Source organism: Ochotona princeps, chromosome 1 (genome assembly GCF_030435755.1).
Source record: "Ochotona princeps isolate mOchPri1 chromosome 1, mOchPri1.hap1, whole genome shotgun sequence".
In the NCBI taxonomy this organism is placed as follows: Eukaryota; Metazoa; Chordata; class Mammalia; order Lagomorpha; family Ochotonidae; genus Ochotona; species Ochotona princeps.
The window spans coordinates 118,273,541-118,289,577 of record NC_080832.1 but is presented as its reverse complement, the minus strand read 5'-3'; the positions used below and the strand labels follow the sequence as shown (position 1 = coordinate 118,289,577).

At 43.0% G+C, this 16,037-nt stretch overlaps 1 protein-coding gene across 1 annotated transcript; it reads right to left on the bottom strand.

Moving 5' to 3' along the window:
- Positions 1–4,462: 4,462 nt before the first annotated feature.
- LOC131481405 (olfactory receptor 2B11-like) lies at positions 4,463–5,407 on the bottom strand. The gene has a single exon (XM_058670184.1). The coding sequence runs from the start codon at positions 5,405–5,407 to the stop codon at positions 4,463–4,465; it is 945 nt and encodes a 314-aa protein (XP_058526167.1).
- Positions 5,408–16,037: the final 10,630 nt, after the last annotated feature.

Genomic DNA, 16,037 nt, shown 5'->3' with positions numbered 1-16,037 from the left:
GGTTGGAATTCTGAGTTCAGAGATTCAGTTGGGGGGATGTCCCAAAAAATTCATCTGAGATGATCCCAGACCTGATTCTTGTGTGTGCCTGCCAATATAGGGTCTGGCACAGTCCAATGCCCCAATCAGCTTATGCATATGCAGGTAATTGCAATTGCTGGGTCAGTTCTGTTTCGAGTCCTGTCTTCAATGCAACCCAATTGGTGTTGGAGCTCAGCCTGGTCCTGCCCACTACACACTTGGCCTTCACATAAAACAGTGGGAATGGCTGCCTAGTCGGAGGGACCCACAGTAATCCCCACAAGGCTTACCCCCTGTCATGATTCCCACACTTGCCAATACGTAGAGTAGACTGGTCCAGTCTGTCCCACATCCCATTCAGCTCTCATACATATCAATGACATTGAAGCTTCGTTCAACCCAACCAACCCCACTATCCAGTCCATACATTTGTGGGTGTCACTCTCTGTCTAGCCATGCCTGCCCCAGTCCTGATTCACATGCTCAGAAGTTGGAGTGGCACTCCAAGAGGGAGGTGCCCACTGTTTCCCTTCTGGGCCCACTCCCAGGCCCGGATCTTTTACTCTCCAGGTGGTTTTGCAGTTTAATTTGACAGAATTGACCCCCTCTCCCCTCGCATGCCAGCATCTGCTAGCTGATGCTGCGGCAAAGCCCAACCAACCTACACCCATGCTGACGTTTGCATGCATCAGTAGGAACAGTCAAACCAGCCTGGCGTTTCTTTGGTCCAGCTCACAGGTGTATTAGTCCTGCCTGGCCTGGCCTACCTCCATCTCAACTCATGCTCTCCAGTGAGTGTGGTGGTCCAGCAGGAGAGCCCCATGCAGCTGCCTCCTCCTCCCTTGATCTGGTTGGGTGCCTGTGGCCCAGTCTAGCATGACCTTCCTCACCTCATCATTTGCCAGTGGGTACTGTAGCCTGGCCAGGCCCAGTCTACCCCAATTCCAGCTCATATTTGTGGGGGCTACATCTAGCCTAGCTTAGCCAGTCCCCAGTCCTGGCCCTCACATGAACTTGGCTGTGTTGTGACCCAACCTGGCCCAACCCACATTTCATTCTCCACTCTGATTTGCCAGTGAGTGATATGAACTGTCCCACCCTGTTCACCCATGACCTGTGCCAAATGTAGGCCGGTAGGTACCATTACCTGGCCTGGTTTGGGCTGCTCTCTATCCTGGTTCTTATATTCACCTGCAGGGACTATGTCCCGACAGAGAAGTTACCCAAGCTCCTCCATCAGAACTTCTCCAACTGCCACATCTCACACCCATCAGTGGGTTCATGGGCTAGTCCTACTTAGTCTACTTCCTGTCTTAGCATGAACAGTGGCCTTTCCTGACTGGCCTTCAACCCATTCTGGTTTTTACTGTTGGGTGTTATAGCCCAGTCAAGCTTGATCCACATCTAGACACAGTTCACACATGGTTCAGCAGGGGCAAAGACCCTGGTTCTTATGAGCACCATGGGTGCTAGAGTCAGCTCAATCTGGCATATCCCAGAGCCAGTCCACTTTTGTGCTGAAGAATATTGCAGCCATGTTCAGACCAGACATTAGCTACCATTCTGACCTTTGTACTCACCAGTGGGGACCACAACTCAGCCACGGATTCCCCTGTGCTTCCCAACCAGGCCTGTACCCAGTCACAGATCTTGAATGTGTCAGTATTTTCTCTTACCCAGCTTGGCATAGTCCCTCACCTGTTTTGACCTTTGCCTTTGAATGCTGTAGTCTGGCATGACCTGGCCTTCCCCCAGTCCCAACTCTCATTGGTGGGTGCTGCATCCTGGCCCTGCTCAGTCTGCTCCCGTCCCTGGCTCATATAAATTAGTAAGTGTGACAACCTAGCCTGGTGTTACCTGCACCTCAACCTGGTTTCTGCACTTGCTGGTGAGCCAACGTTTTCTTGGCCCAGTCCAGAATTCCCCCTTCCAAAACCAACCCACATATTTGCCATCAGCTGGAGCTAGCTTTGCAGCTTGCCCAACCCCCAGGCCTGGACCATGTGCTCACCAACAGGAGCTATGACCCACTAGGGGAGTTTCCCACATTCCTCTACCCACTCCACTCCCTGACCCAAATCTCACACATGTCAGTGGGTGCTAGGCCCTTGCCTGGCGTAATCTGTCCCTCCATATTGGCCTTATATGAGTTGGTAGATGTTGTCGCCTGACCTGCCCCACACCCTGTTTTAGGATGCACATGCATGTGCTGCAGCCTGGACCTGCCCAGAGTCTGCATGAATCTGTACCCATGAGTGTGGCAGGGTCCATGGTCACACTTAGCTCAGTTCATCATTACTTTAACTCTTGAGCTAACCTGCAGGACTTGCACTTCCACAGGGTTTGGCCCACTTCCGGTCCTGGTTCTCTCTCATGCTGGTTGGTGACACAACCCTGCCTATTGTGACCTGTCCCCTGTTCTGACATTCAGTCAGGTACTGGGATCTAGCCCTGCCAGACAGAACTCCAGCCCTAACTTTCATGTGGACTGGCGTGTAGTGGTCATCAATGTTCCATGCTAAGAAGCCCTATTCAGGAAATCCCATGTGTGTTGGTGCATGAGTCTGACCCTTTCAGGGGCATGTCTCAGGTTGACTGCCATTGAGGTCTGCAAAGCACTGAAGTTTTATTGGAGCCCAAGTTACATATAATTGCAGAATTGATGTAAGCTGGAGATTAATTTCATCTCACAGGACTACAGTTTCCTGACTGGCAATTGGAACGTTCTGAAGACTAAATTCAGTTATTTTCCTAGAGTTAAAAGTTACCAAAATTCTCCTACAGTTGGACATTACATGGTGTGGCATGTGTTGGGGTTTGAGCCTATGGTTGTTTCCTCTTCCCCCAAGCAGGTAGTATCTTTGTGATGTGTGGCTTGTAATCAGAGATAATGCACTCAATGTGCAATGATCTTTCCTTCTCAAATGTGTCTTTTCTTATTATTATGAAGCAGGTATGTGTTCTCTCATGTTTCCTTACCTCTTGTGAAGTTATTTTCTTCCATGAATCATGGGTAAAACATGTTTCTGTGTGTTGGAAGCAGAAATAGTAATACAATTCTATTTTGATATGCCCTTCTCTCAAAAGCCTCTCTTTTGAATTAAAATACCTTGGAAAATCTCTCCTGTTCTTCTGCCTAACTTGTTACATCACCAAAGTCTTAGGCTCCTCTCTTCCTCAGAGGACCCATATCTAATTAGGCTTAATAAGTCAACCTCCTACACTATTTCTCACATTTCTTCTGTATTTTCTTATTTTTACCAGTTTTATTCTATTTGAGGATTCCTAATTCATTGATCATTGCAGTAAATTTAATCAATGTGCAGTGTTTCTCTACTTGAAACTAAGTTTTGCTTTGATAAATGTAGTTAAACAGAGGTCTTACACAATTTCAAGATTTACAGTCTCATCATGTTTCATCACCTTTAAAAAACAAATTCATTAGTGCTCTTGGTCCTGATCCCTGATCTTGGTTCAACACATATCCCCTTTTCATTCTTACTGCACCACATAGTTTTTAGATTGAAACTTATCATTTCTTAAGTTTCCATTATCATTGCAAATAGCATTTTTTAAGATGGGAAAAATGCATGAATTTTTTTTGGTATTTAACCATTCCACAACTGATATGTACTTCAGCGTATTATGTAACATACAGTAAAAGCACAGAATTATCTGTCAATTTAAAAATAAAAACACATGACTGGTGGTGTGGTATATCAGATTTAGCCTCAGCTGAGGCACCAGCCTTCCATATGGGCATGTTTGCATTCAGCGGCTCTGCTTCTGACTGAGTTGTTTGCTAACGGCCTGGAAAAACAGTGGAAGGTGTCCTAAGTCCCTGGGCCCTAGGACCCATATGGGAGACCCGAGAGACAATCTGGCTTCGAATTGTCTCAGCTCCAGTTGAAAATGAGCCAGCAGATGGAAGGAAGAATAATGGGAAGTTTTTTGAATTAAAAATAAAGAGCACATTTATTCATTAAAGAAAATCATGATACATTTCAAAGCACTAGCACCTGCATAAATTAAGGTTAAGAAATGAAATATGTAAGATTAACATTTCTTTGAATGGAACTTACTGCCCACATAGACTTGGGACAAACTTTAAGAGAGTATAAAGTAATGTTAGGAAGCCCACTGATGAATTGTTTTTAGGAAGATAAACTTTAATTACGGAGTTTATGTATCTAATTTTTTTAGCTACTTAGTGTTACTATCTTGGCATGTAAAAACCGGAATAAAACTGTTAAATTGTATTTCCCCGAAGTGCTCATGGTGGTGCATGACCACTGAGTATCATCCTTGTTCAATATGATTACAACAAAAATAAGAAATATATTTATTGGATGTTTTGCAAGTGAATATATAGCTTTTTATTTATTAGAGAAGCCAATTTAACATACTCTATTTATTTAAAAAATTATTTGATGTCTTCTGCCTACTGTTTGGAACGGAAAATGCTGCTCACCAGGTTTCTCAAAGCCCCCTTTACATCCTTGTTCCTCAGGGTGTAGATGAAGGGATTGATTGTTGGAGTCACCACTCCATAGAATAGAGCCATGAACTTGGGCTGATCTCTTGAGATGGAAGAAGGGGGCTGAATGTACATGCTTATTGCTGGACCATAAAACAGTAAAACAACAATGAGATGAGTGGAACATGTTCCAATGGCCTTTTTCCTTCCCTCAGAAGATTTAATCTTAAATATAGCATATCCAATGTGGGCATAAGAAGTAAGAATTAAACATAGCGGAACAGCTAACATGAAAATGCACACTACAGAGAGTATTAGCTCATTAGCTTCCTTGTCACCACAGGCTGTCTTGATCAGAACTGGGATCTCACACAGCAAGTGATCCAATGTATTGACACCACATAGAGGCAGCTGTAGTGTGAGAGTGGCTTCTAAGAATGCATAGGCCATTCCACCCAGCCACACAATGGACGCTAACAGAATGCAGGTGCAGTGATTCATGATGAGGGTGTAGTGTAGAGGTCTACAGATGGCCACATAGCGATCAAAGGACATAAGAGCCAACAGCAGACACTCAGTGCCTCCCATTATGCTGAAAACGTAAAGCTGAATCACACAGCCCACATAGCTGATTGTCTTCTTAGAGGTTCCCAGGTTGAACAGCATCTGAGGGACAATGCTGGTGGTGTAACACATGTCCAAGAAGGAGAGGTTGGTGAGGAAGAAATACATGGGACTGTGGAGCCGGGGGTCTAACCTGGACACCAGGATGATGGCGATGTTTCCCAGCAAGGCCATGGGATATGTGATGAGAAGAACAGTGAAGAGAGGGAGCTGGAGCCAAGGCTGGTCAGCAAAGCCGAGTAGAATGAACTCTTCAGGGTGGTGGCTTTCATTCATCAGTTCCATGATTCTGAGTTGTTCCACACATAAGAGATTAGTGACTATTAAGGTACTAAGAGCTAATGAGAATTGATAAAACATGATTATACATTGGCATCAATTCATGGAAAGCACGGTTAAGTAACGTTCAGAGAAAATAATATAAAAAATCTTTACCAGGTGGTAGTATTTCATGTCAAGATAAAATAAAGATGAATATCTTAAACAATTAAGGTAACTTATAGAATGCAGCTTCCCCCTCTGTATTATTACACTTATTTCCTTGAGTTCTGGTGACTGTTAAATTAAAACAAGAAAGTTCTTTGTTTGGAAATCCTCAATGAACTGTGTTGATACTCTGAATTGCATAAAAATCAGCTAAGAAGGCTCTTGGAATAGAGTTTGTTGTTTCCTTTCTCCAGGTGCATGATACAGTAGGTGTAGCACAGGTCAGAGAAATTGAGTGATTCATGTTCAAAAGTATTTCTACAAGGCTTTGCTAGAATATAAATGAGAGAAAAAGTGGTGAAGTAGCAAAAGTGGGGGAGGGAGGAGAAATCATTGATCTGTGAGAATGATCAAAATTGTCCAGTTCTAATAAACAGTGAAATAATTACTCCTTGTCTCCCTGAGTCATAAGAAGACTTTTTTGGCCATAAATACATATGTCATAGTTATTTGTCATTGGGAAAGAAATCTTAATGTTTCTAATATAAGTTTTTTCAATTTTAAACTGAGAGAGTAGAGGTGCAATGAAATGAACTTCTTAATGTTCAAGGTTTAATTTATGTGCATTTTTCTTGCATAATTATTTTGTTTAAACTCTGGATGTTAGAGTATTCATGATAAAGTTTATTTTATCCACTTTGCAGAAGTTTTCCCTTTTTGAGAGGAGTTACTTTCTTTTTGTCTGGATTTGGACATTTATGTTATCAATGCATTCATGCAATTTAGACAAGTGCTACCTAGAGAAATGTAAACATTCCAATTCAGGCCAAGAGTTACTCAAATCCATCAGTTCTGTTGTATTTTCAGGTCATAATTCTTTGTCTTTCAGCTAAAAGTCACACTGAAAGGAGAAAATTAACTAAATGAATAAGAAGCATTTTGAGAAAGTTACATCAGGTAGTGAGGGTTTTTGCTTGTATCATGATTTTCCTTTATATAAAGTGTATTTCATGAAAGCTACAGTCTTCTGTACAATAGGGAATATTCTGATTACAAACTAAGACAGTTTCTGCTGGTCAGTTAGTGGTTGTAGGTAACAGATTTTTTTGTAGAGTTACAGAGTATAGCTTTCATATTCTCTGCTATTAAGTCTTAAAACCATTGTGCGAGGTGTCCCACAAAGTTACTAAGAACTAAACTGTGGACATTACCCTTTTATGACATGCTATCCCAGACCAGACATGTAGAATTAAAATAAGAAAATAATAATCTCTACTCATCCTTAGCAACCTCTGTTTGCTACACACATCACTAAGCTTTGAAAAAAGTGGAATCAGTTACAAAATACTAGAAATTATAGTAACTTTTGTTTTAGAACATTCTTGCAGTTTTCCTGCAATCAGAGAAGATCCAAGGACTGAACAGTCTAATTAAAACAGGTAGTGAGACTGAATGTATAGTTTCAGTATTGCAAAGATTGCTCCTTTAGTGTAGCAATGTTTCTTGAATGTGTGTGGCTTCTTTAATTTTATTTGTGTTTGATGTTAGTCAAGATTTTATATTAGCACATTGAATTTAGGAACAAATCTTAGTCCAACTTTTTCTCCTATGTTATGCATGGAAAATAAAATAGACATGATATAAATTAAATGGGTGACTAAAACAAATATTATAGAGGTCGGAACCATGGCATAGCATCCTATCTGCTGGTGCAGCTTGAGTTTATGTCCCAGTTGCTCCACTTCCTATCCACCTGCATGCTTGTGGTTTGGGAAGGAGGATGGTTCAAAACCTTGGGACCCTGAACCCACATGGGAGACCAAGAAGAAGTTCCTGGTTCTTGGTTTCAGATCTGCTTAGCTGCGACCATAGCAGTCATTGGGGCGTGAATCTGTTGATGGAAGATCTCTCCGTCTCTCTTTCTCTCTGTAAATCTACATTTCCAATAACAATAAGTCTGAAGAAATAGGTATCTTAAAAATTGTCACTGATTGTTCCCTTAGCATTGTTCCAATTTATATTTTTTACCAACTGTTGTCCATTATTAAGTCCTTTTAGATTTGGACATTTATGAATTTCTTGCTAATCAATCATGTGTATCACTTAAAATAGTATACACTTTAGTACGCCTTCAGCAATTTCACTAAATTTGTATAATTTTTAATTTTGTTTATATTGCTCACTTTATTAATTATATTTTTGCTCTCACTAGAAGTTGCAGCACACTTTGTTATTGCTTATTTGGCTTTTACTTGCAAATCCTGCTCTGGGAAGTTTAGATACTGCAGAGTGAGAGATCCTACTGGGCAGCAGCAGAACAATAAGGGAACAAGCCGAATAAGGTGGGAACAGAGAAATACAATAACGGCTGGTTCACATCAGGTTACTTTAAGTTGCTTCTTTGAAAGGGTTAAATATGGGAAATTTCTTGTTGCCCTGACTCTGGAAGACTGAAATTCCCTGTTTTTAGGGGGAAGTGATGTATTTTTGAATCTATTTTCATTTAATTATGAGACATGAATCCACTAGGTTTGCTCTGTTTTGCTGGAACTGAGAACAGGAGCTTTGTTCCAACCTCTGGAAGTTTCCTTAGAGAAGCAACTTTAGATATGCCTTATTAGTGTGACCAATACTGTAATCTGCTTAACCTTTGTAATTCTGTCATTAGATGTCTCATCTTTTCCATGTCATTCTCATGGTGTTTCACTATTTTAGCTCTTGGGTTTTCCAAGCATGTTGTATCTTTCACTTCCAATGATTTTTAATAACTTTCATTACATGAGATTTTACCCATATGTTTTGCTAAATGTCTGCCCTTATTAGAATTGCTGTGCTTTTCATAACTGCACTCCGTTTTCATCCTGATCTCACACTTACTTTTCATCAAACACAGCACTGTATGTATATATACAACATTTTATTTCTCTCTATAGTGAAGATAATATTAAGAAAATACATAATTTTTAATCAGACACCAGTTCATCTGGATGAAATATAAGGACCAGTCAAGTCAGGAAATTTTCAACGCACTTTATAAAAAGTTAGTTCATGTGGCTCAATTGGCTAATCCTTAGCCTGCAATAACCAGAATTCCATATTTGCACTGGTCCATGTCCTAGTTGCTGCACTTCACACACAACTCCATTCATTTGGCTGGGAAAGAGGTAAAGAATGGCCTAAGATATGTGCCCCTACACCCATGTGGGAGATGTGGAAGAAGCTTCCCACTCCTGATTTGGGTTGGCTCAGTTCTGGCTGTCACGGTCATATCGGGTATGAGCCAGCATTTGGAAGATCTTTGTCTCTCCTTCTGTGTATAAATTATAACTTTCCAATACAAATAAACAAATATTAACAAAAAAGTAATTCATGTCACATATTAACCTGATTGGATACAGGCTTTATGCATCATTCAGGCTTTTCAGTATCTCTCAGATACAGTATTTCTTGACATTAAAATATTTTGGAAAATTTTATCAGAAAGGCATACAGAGAAGGAGACACAGAAAGAGCTTCCATCTGCTGACTTACTCCCCAAGTGGCTACAATAGCTGGAGTCAAGTTAATCTGAAGCCAGGAGCCAGAAGTTCCTTTTGGGTCTCCTATGTTTGTACAGGGTCGCAAAGCTTTGGGTCATCCTTTGCAGCTTTTGCTGGGCAAAAGCAGGGAGCTAAATGGGAAGTAGAACAGCCTTGATACAAACCGGTGACCATATAGGATACCAGTGGATGCAAGGCAAGGATTTAGCTTCTAAGTCATCACACTGGGTCCAAACATTTAAATTTTTTAAAGTTCTATGTAATTCAAAGACTGAAAGAGAATTTGGTCACACGAAAAAATTTAGTTGTTCCTAAAGTTCATAAATGAGGTATTTCCAAAATTGGGAAAAGAGTCCCTTTAATTTTAAAGAATTATTTATTTTTATTGCAATTCAGATATAGAGAGAGGAGGAAAGACAGAGAGGAAGATCTTCCATTCGATGATTCACTCCCCAGGTGACCTCAATGGTCAGTGCTGTGCCGATCCAGGTCTCCCACACGGGTGCAGGAACCCAAGGCTTTGGACTGTTCTCAACTGCTTTCCCAGGCCATAAGCAGGGAGCTGGATGGGAAGCGGGGCTGACAGGATTAGAACTGGCGCCTGTATGAGATCCCTGCACATTCAAGGTGAGGATTTTAGCTGCTAGGCTACTGCGCTGGGCCCGAAAAAGAGTTCTTAAAGCAGACGTTCTGTGCCTTTCGTACAGATATTATTCACAATGATCTACACTAATTCCAGTGTGTTATCTTCCCTTACACAGAAGAACGATAGACTTGTGGCTATTGTTGAAGGACTATAGCATTGTAATAATAATATAGGGGAAAACTGTGTGGGAGGACAGAGTGGAAGCATGTGATAACTAAGCCAACAAATAGGCAAATCAAGAAATATTCCTCTCTGACACAAAAGAGTCGTATCTTTCTACTTACCGTACATTGATAAGTATCTTTCAGTAGAAATGAATTACTAAGACATACGTTTGAATTTTTCAAACTTCAGAGAAAAAGTTGTAGTGCACAGATGAGTACAGCATTAATAAATTGTCTTCAATACTGTTATTTTTTATGCATGCTCCAAAGGAGAAAAAATTATGTCTTAGGAAGACAATACCAAAAATAATTTGTGGGTGAGTTATTTGTAAGCTCTTCCTGTGATCTCCTGGGCAATGTTTTCAAACAGGTCATTCATTTATCATTATCCCTGATGAGTTAGAGAAAGTTCTTTGGGACAAAGTTCTTTATGGTAAGGCTTCTTATGTGCAATTAGTTACTGAGCTGAAGCTGAGAGCTAATCTTCTGTTGTTAAAGTAGTTTCAGTGTTAAGTGTGTCATGATGCCCCTTCATTTCCTGGCACACTGAGCATCGGATTTCAATAGACTGAGTTATCTCTTGGTGTTCAGATGCAATTTGGTTACAGAACCCATAGTGGAAACCAAAAGTATGTGGGTGCCCAAATCCTTTGTATAAAATGCCCTCTAGGGGCTGGTGTTAGGACATAATGGATAAAAGCCATTGCCTGTAATGCTGGTTTCCCTTATGAAGATCAGTTCATGTCTTAGCTGCTCCGTTTCTGATCTTACTCCTTTTCAAAGGCTTAGGGATATCAGCAGAGGATGTCCCAAATGTTTGATCCCTTGCCACCTGAGTGAAACTACTGGCTTCTGACTTTGGCCTGGTACAACACGGGCTGCTGTGACTGGGGAATAAATCAACCAATGGAAGATAAGTCACTACTTGTAATTCTGTTGTTGAAAATAAATAAATGTTTTTGAAAATAAAATTTCTTAATATGCACTTACCACCAGACAATACTCCTGTATTCTTTCAATCATTTTCTAGTTTACTTATACAACCTATTATAACATAAGTGCTATGTACATAGCTGCTATATTATATTGGTTAGCGAGTATCGACCTGAAAAAAGATGTCTGTACATGTTCATTCTGATGCAACAACAATAAGGCTCATTACAGAAAGCGTAATTTATTTACTTGAATTTCCAAGTTATAAAAAGAGAGAGATAGAACAATATTGATATTCCACGTGTCGATTCAATCTTCCAATGGTTGCAACATCTGGGTATGGCCAGACAGAAGCTAGTAATCTGGAACTTCATCTTGATCCCCCACATGCTGGCAGAGGGCCAAGCACTTGAGCCATGTTCTTTGGTTTTCTTAGGCGCATTAGCAGGAGCTGCCAGGACTCAAACTGGCACTGATAAGAACTGCCAGCATTGCAGGTGGTGGCAATTCACACATTGGCCAGCCATTGGAGCTGCTTTGCTCAGCTTGCCCAACCCCCATGCCTAGACCATGTATTCACCAGTAGGAGGTATGCCCCTCCAGGGGAGTTTCCCAAGTTCCTCCACTTGATTCACTCCCAGACCCAGTTCTCATATGTGCCATTGGGTTTTAGGGCAGTGCCCGGCATAGTCTGGCCTTCCATTTGGCCTTGTATGAGCTGGCGAACGTTGCAGCCTGGCCCACCCCACACCCTATTCAGGATGCGCATTCGGGTGCTGCTGCTTTGACCAGTCCAGACTGTTGCTGGTTCCTTTAATCTGTGATTGATGGCAGGCTCTAGCTTAATCCATCACCACCCCAACTCTTGATCTAACCAGTGGGGCAGGAATTTCAACAGGGTTTGGCCCACACCCTCATCAGAATCTACCCCCGGATATGGTTCTTTTGAGTGCTAGTTAATGTCATGGCCCTGCCTAATATGATCCTTTTCCTGATCCATCTTCACGTCAGGTAATAGGATATGATCCTGCTAGACAGGCCCCAAGTCTTAGATTTTGCATGGACTGGTGTTTGGTGGTCAGCATTGTTCAGTGATTACAAGTTTTTCAAAGGAAAAGTTACTCTGTTGTTGGGAATCTTTAGGATTGATACACATCCCAGAAGTAGAGTGGGTTCAACGTGGAGCTACTTAATCAGAGATTCAAAGAACCAAAACTCCAGAACTCCCAGCCAGGCCGCCAGCAGGTAGAGCCTGGCACCAAATGGCACGCTAGGTGCAGGGGGAGAGCTCACCAGGTGTACGTGGTGGCTGGCGTCCGAGATTCGAGCATGGAGATGCCCTAGCCTGGCACTCACCAGCAGCTAGCAGGCTGCCAGAAGTTTCAACCCCCAAGTCCAAGGTTGCACCCCTCCCCAATCCTATCCACCGCTCAATGGTGGTGGCAGGTTGGGACTCAGCCTGCCCAGCCCCCGAGACTTCCCACCTCTGTGTACTCACCCTGAAGGGAGCAGCCTCTGGCCCCTGGCAGTCCCGGGGATAGCTCACCACGTGCACGCAGTGGCTGGAATCAGGGATCTGAGCATGCACTGGTTTTGTTATTAAGATGGACATTTTAACAGTATTGTTTCAATGGATGGGCCTTTGATAGTTTCTTAATTATCTGGATTTTTAAAAATTCTGAACCATTTTTTGGTAGCTCAATATATATATACTGAAACTATATATATATATATATATATATATATATATATATATATATACACACACATACATGCATATATATAGTTCCTTTTTAAATTACTACACGATGTACTTTCATAGGCTCCGGAATTCACTTACCCCCTTCTTCAATCATTCCATGCCCCACTGATTTCCACTGTATTGTTACAATAGTATAGTTTTTGATAAATAGTCATGAGTTCATTGTTCTGTTTCTTAATTATATGCTGACATTTTGGGCATGAACACTGGCAGAGAATCCAGCATCCTATTTTCAAGATATAGGTAACAATTTCAATGGGAGTCCATCTTTGATCTGAAAGTAGAGATGTATCCTGCATTGTATCTTCACATCTGGATATGATAATCTGCATTACATAGTGACTATACATCCCCTAAAATGAAAAGCCACAAATCAAAATCAACAACAGGAAACAAACGAAAAATTTACAATGCCATGAAGTTAAATAACATGCTGCTGAATGACCAATGTGCTGCTGAAGAAATGGAAATCAAGAAATCTCTTGAAGAAATGATGCTACTATATGACCTAAGAGTCAGTGAAGACTTTAATGATAAAAACGGTTTAGAAAAAATGAAACTAAAAACAAAAACATTAAAATGTTGAGATATAGTTTCTGCTGATCTTTGTGGGTGACTTGTGTCTCTTCTAGGCAACAAATAAATGGGATTTATTTTTTGATCCAGTATACTAATCTATGATATTTGATGTATGTGTTTAAAACACTTAACTTTCTGTTCCGGGGTTCGGGCCTTGGGTTTGGGGGCAACTGCTGCTCCTCACAGTGTGGTGGCTGTGGGGGGTGTCCCTGCCGGGTCGGACCCAATGCTGGGGGCTCACGCCAAAGACACTGCCCCAAGGCAGTGAACAAGTCCTCGACCTCCCCCAGGGCCAGGCTCTGCCTGCTGGCCGCCCAGCCAGGGAGCTCTGGGGTATTGGTTGTCTGAATCGCTGCTTAGGTAGCTCCAGGTTGATCCCACTGAGCTTCTGGGATCTCAGTCAATCCTTAACATTCCCAATGGCAGTAACTCCTCCTTTGAAGAAATTGGTAATGGAACAGAATGTACTGGGCAGGACTGAGCAAACCTTAGCCTACAAGCAAAACTAGAAACCAGCATGGAGCACAGGTCCTGCCGAGCCATGCTCTTGCACCTACTGGTCTACTTGAGTCAAGGACACTAAGTCACACTGTCTAAGGCAGAGGCCAGGACAAGTGAGGGACTGAGACAAGCTGAGTCAGAGCAACCACTGGCAGGCACATGATCTACGGCTAGGAACAGGCCCAGTTGGGGAGGTAAGGGGACACCTTAACTGGGTTGAGGTTCCCACCAAGGGGCGTGTGTGCTGGAATGGGGCTGCGTTCTATCTAGGAAACAGTTGCAATCTCCCGAGGCACTAGTGTGGGCTGGGATTGGATGCACCAGGCCAGGCCGGACCCCAACAACATCTGGTGTCATGGAGAACCAGGGTGGATGTGGGACTGACTAGGCTGGGTCTCAATCCCCTACTGAGCCATGTGTGAGCTGTACATGGGTATGGACGAGCCATGGCTGGACTGAAACATCCAACAGCAAGAACCAGAATGGGGTGAAAACAAGCCAGGAAAAGCCACTGTTCCTGCTAGGACATGAGGTGAACTGAATAGGGCTGGCTTAAGGACCCCCTGGTATGTGCAAAATCTGGCATTGGGAGAGGTTCTGATGGAGGAGCCTGGGCAACTCCTCTGGCAGGACACAGTCCCTGCAGGTAAGTGCAAGAAGCATGATAGGAAACAGCCCAGAATAGGCCATGGAAAGTTTCCCACTGGCATACATTTGGCATGGGTCAGGGGCAGACCAGGTTGAATCAGTTCATATCATACACTGGTAAATCCGAACACCAGAACAGAGTGTGGGTCGAGCTGGGACTGGTTGCGACAAAACCAGTGCACACTATGGAACGCTAGGGTGAGGTTGCCTGTACTGGATTTGACTGCAGCACCCAACCAGCACACACCAGATCCAGGAAGGGAGGGGCAGAGCTGGCGGGGGGATTAAGGGGCTGGTCCCCTCACTGGACAGCTACTCCCACTGGAGAGCTTGGGCTGGGATGGGGACAGACCAGACTAAGCAAGGCTGCAACACCTGTGTGCTGCACGTGGACTACATCAGGGAAAAGCCAGGCTAGGCGGATTATTCCTGCTGGTGCAAGCATAAATTAGAGTGGGTGAGGGATGTTTGGGCTTAGCCACAGCATCAACTGGCAGAAGCTGGCACTGGGGACTAATTCTGTCAAGTCAAATCACAGAACCACCCGAAGAGTGCATAAACCGGGAGTGAGGGAGACCTGGGAGGGAAATAGTGGGTTCCCCCCTCTTGGGTCACTACTCCCGTGGGAGGGCATGAAAACTTAGACGGGGGCTGAGGTGGCTAGACAAAGAGGCACTCAACAACATCTGTGAGGGCTGGAGAGTTGAGTTTGTTAGATGGAACTAAGCTTTAATACCCACTGACAAGTACAAGAGCCAAATTGAATGTGGGACAGATTGGACTAGTCTGCTATACATACTGGCAAACCAGGGTAGGGGGCGGGCCTGGTGGGGATTATTGTGGGTCACCCCAACTAGGCTGCAGCTCTCACTGGTTGATGCAAGGGCCGAGTGTGTGCTGGGCAGAACCAGGCTGGACTGCAACACCCATTGGTTCCAGTGGAAATCAGGACTGAAAACAGAACCAACCCAGCAGTTGAAACCACCAGCTGATCGTGGTGACGGACTGTGCCGGGCCCTGTGCTTGCTAGAACATACAAGAATCTAGTCTGGGAATACCTCAAAGTTTCTTTGGAGATCTCCTCAATCGAACTGCTGGACTCAGAACCCTAGCCAAGAAAAGACAGAGGACAGAGCAAGTCAATCAACCACCTCAGCTATATGTTGGCAGTGAAATACTGGGCAAATGAAGACTCTATGATGGACTGTGTCAATCAGTGGACGACCTCATCGAGTGAAACTGGCAGGGATTCATAACTGGAGAACTATTAAAACCATTTGAGCAAGGATCTCAGAGCATGCCCCACATCTGGGACTTGGGGTGGGTGGGAAACTGGGTGGGGCTTCTCCGTCAATATCTCCCTTTACCTCAGATACATGATGGAAACAGTATGGACATAATACTATTACCCACTTCCCTATACCCCCTGAACCTTTTTTTTTTTTACCCTAATTAACTGTGTAAAGATTGTCAATAAAAATACAATAAAAACAAATAAACAAACAAATAAATAAATAAATAAATAAACAAACAGGAAAAAAAAAAACCTTTCTGTTCCAGCTTGCTGAGCCGGTAACGTGGACACGGCGAAGGTCTGGGGATGGAATTAATTATTCCCCTCTAGAGTTAAATCTTAAACTTGCCTCTGGATTTCCGGGGTCCCTCAGATTGTCCCTCGTGCCCCAGGATGGAGAGAAGGTCTGGGGATGAAATTAAT

Excerpts from the sequence above, each read along its gene's own strand:
- LOC131481405 (XM_058670184.1), bottom strand. The coding sequence starts at position 5,407 with ATGGAACTGATGAATGAAAGCCACCACCCTGAAGAGTTCATTCTACTC.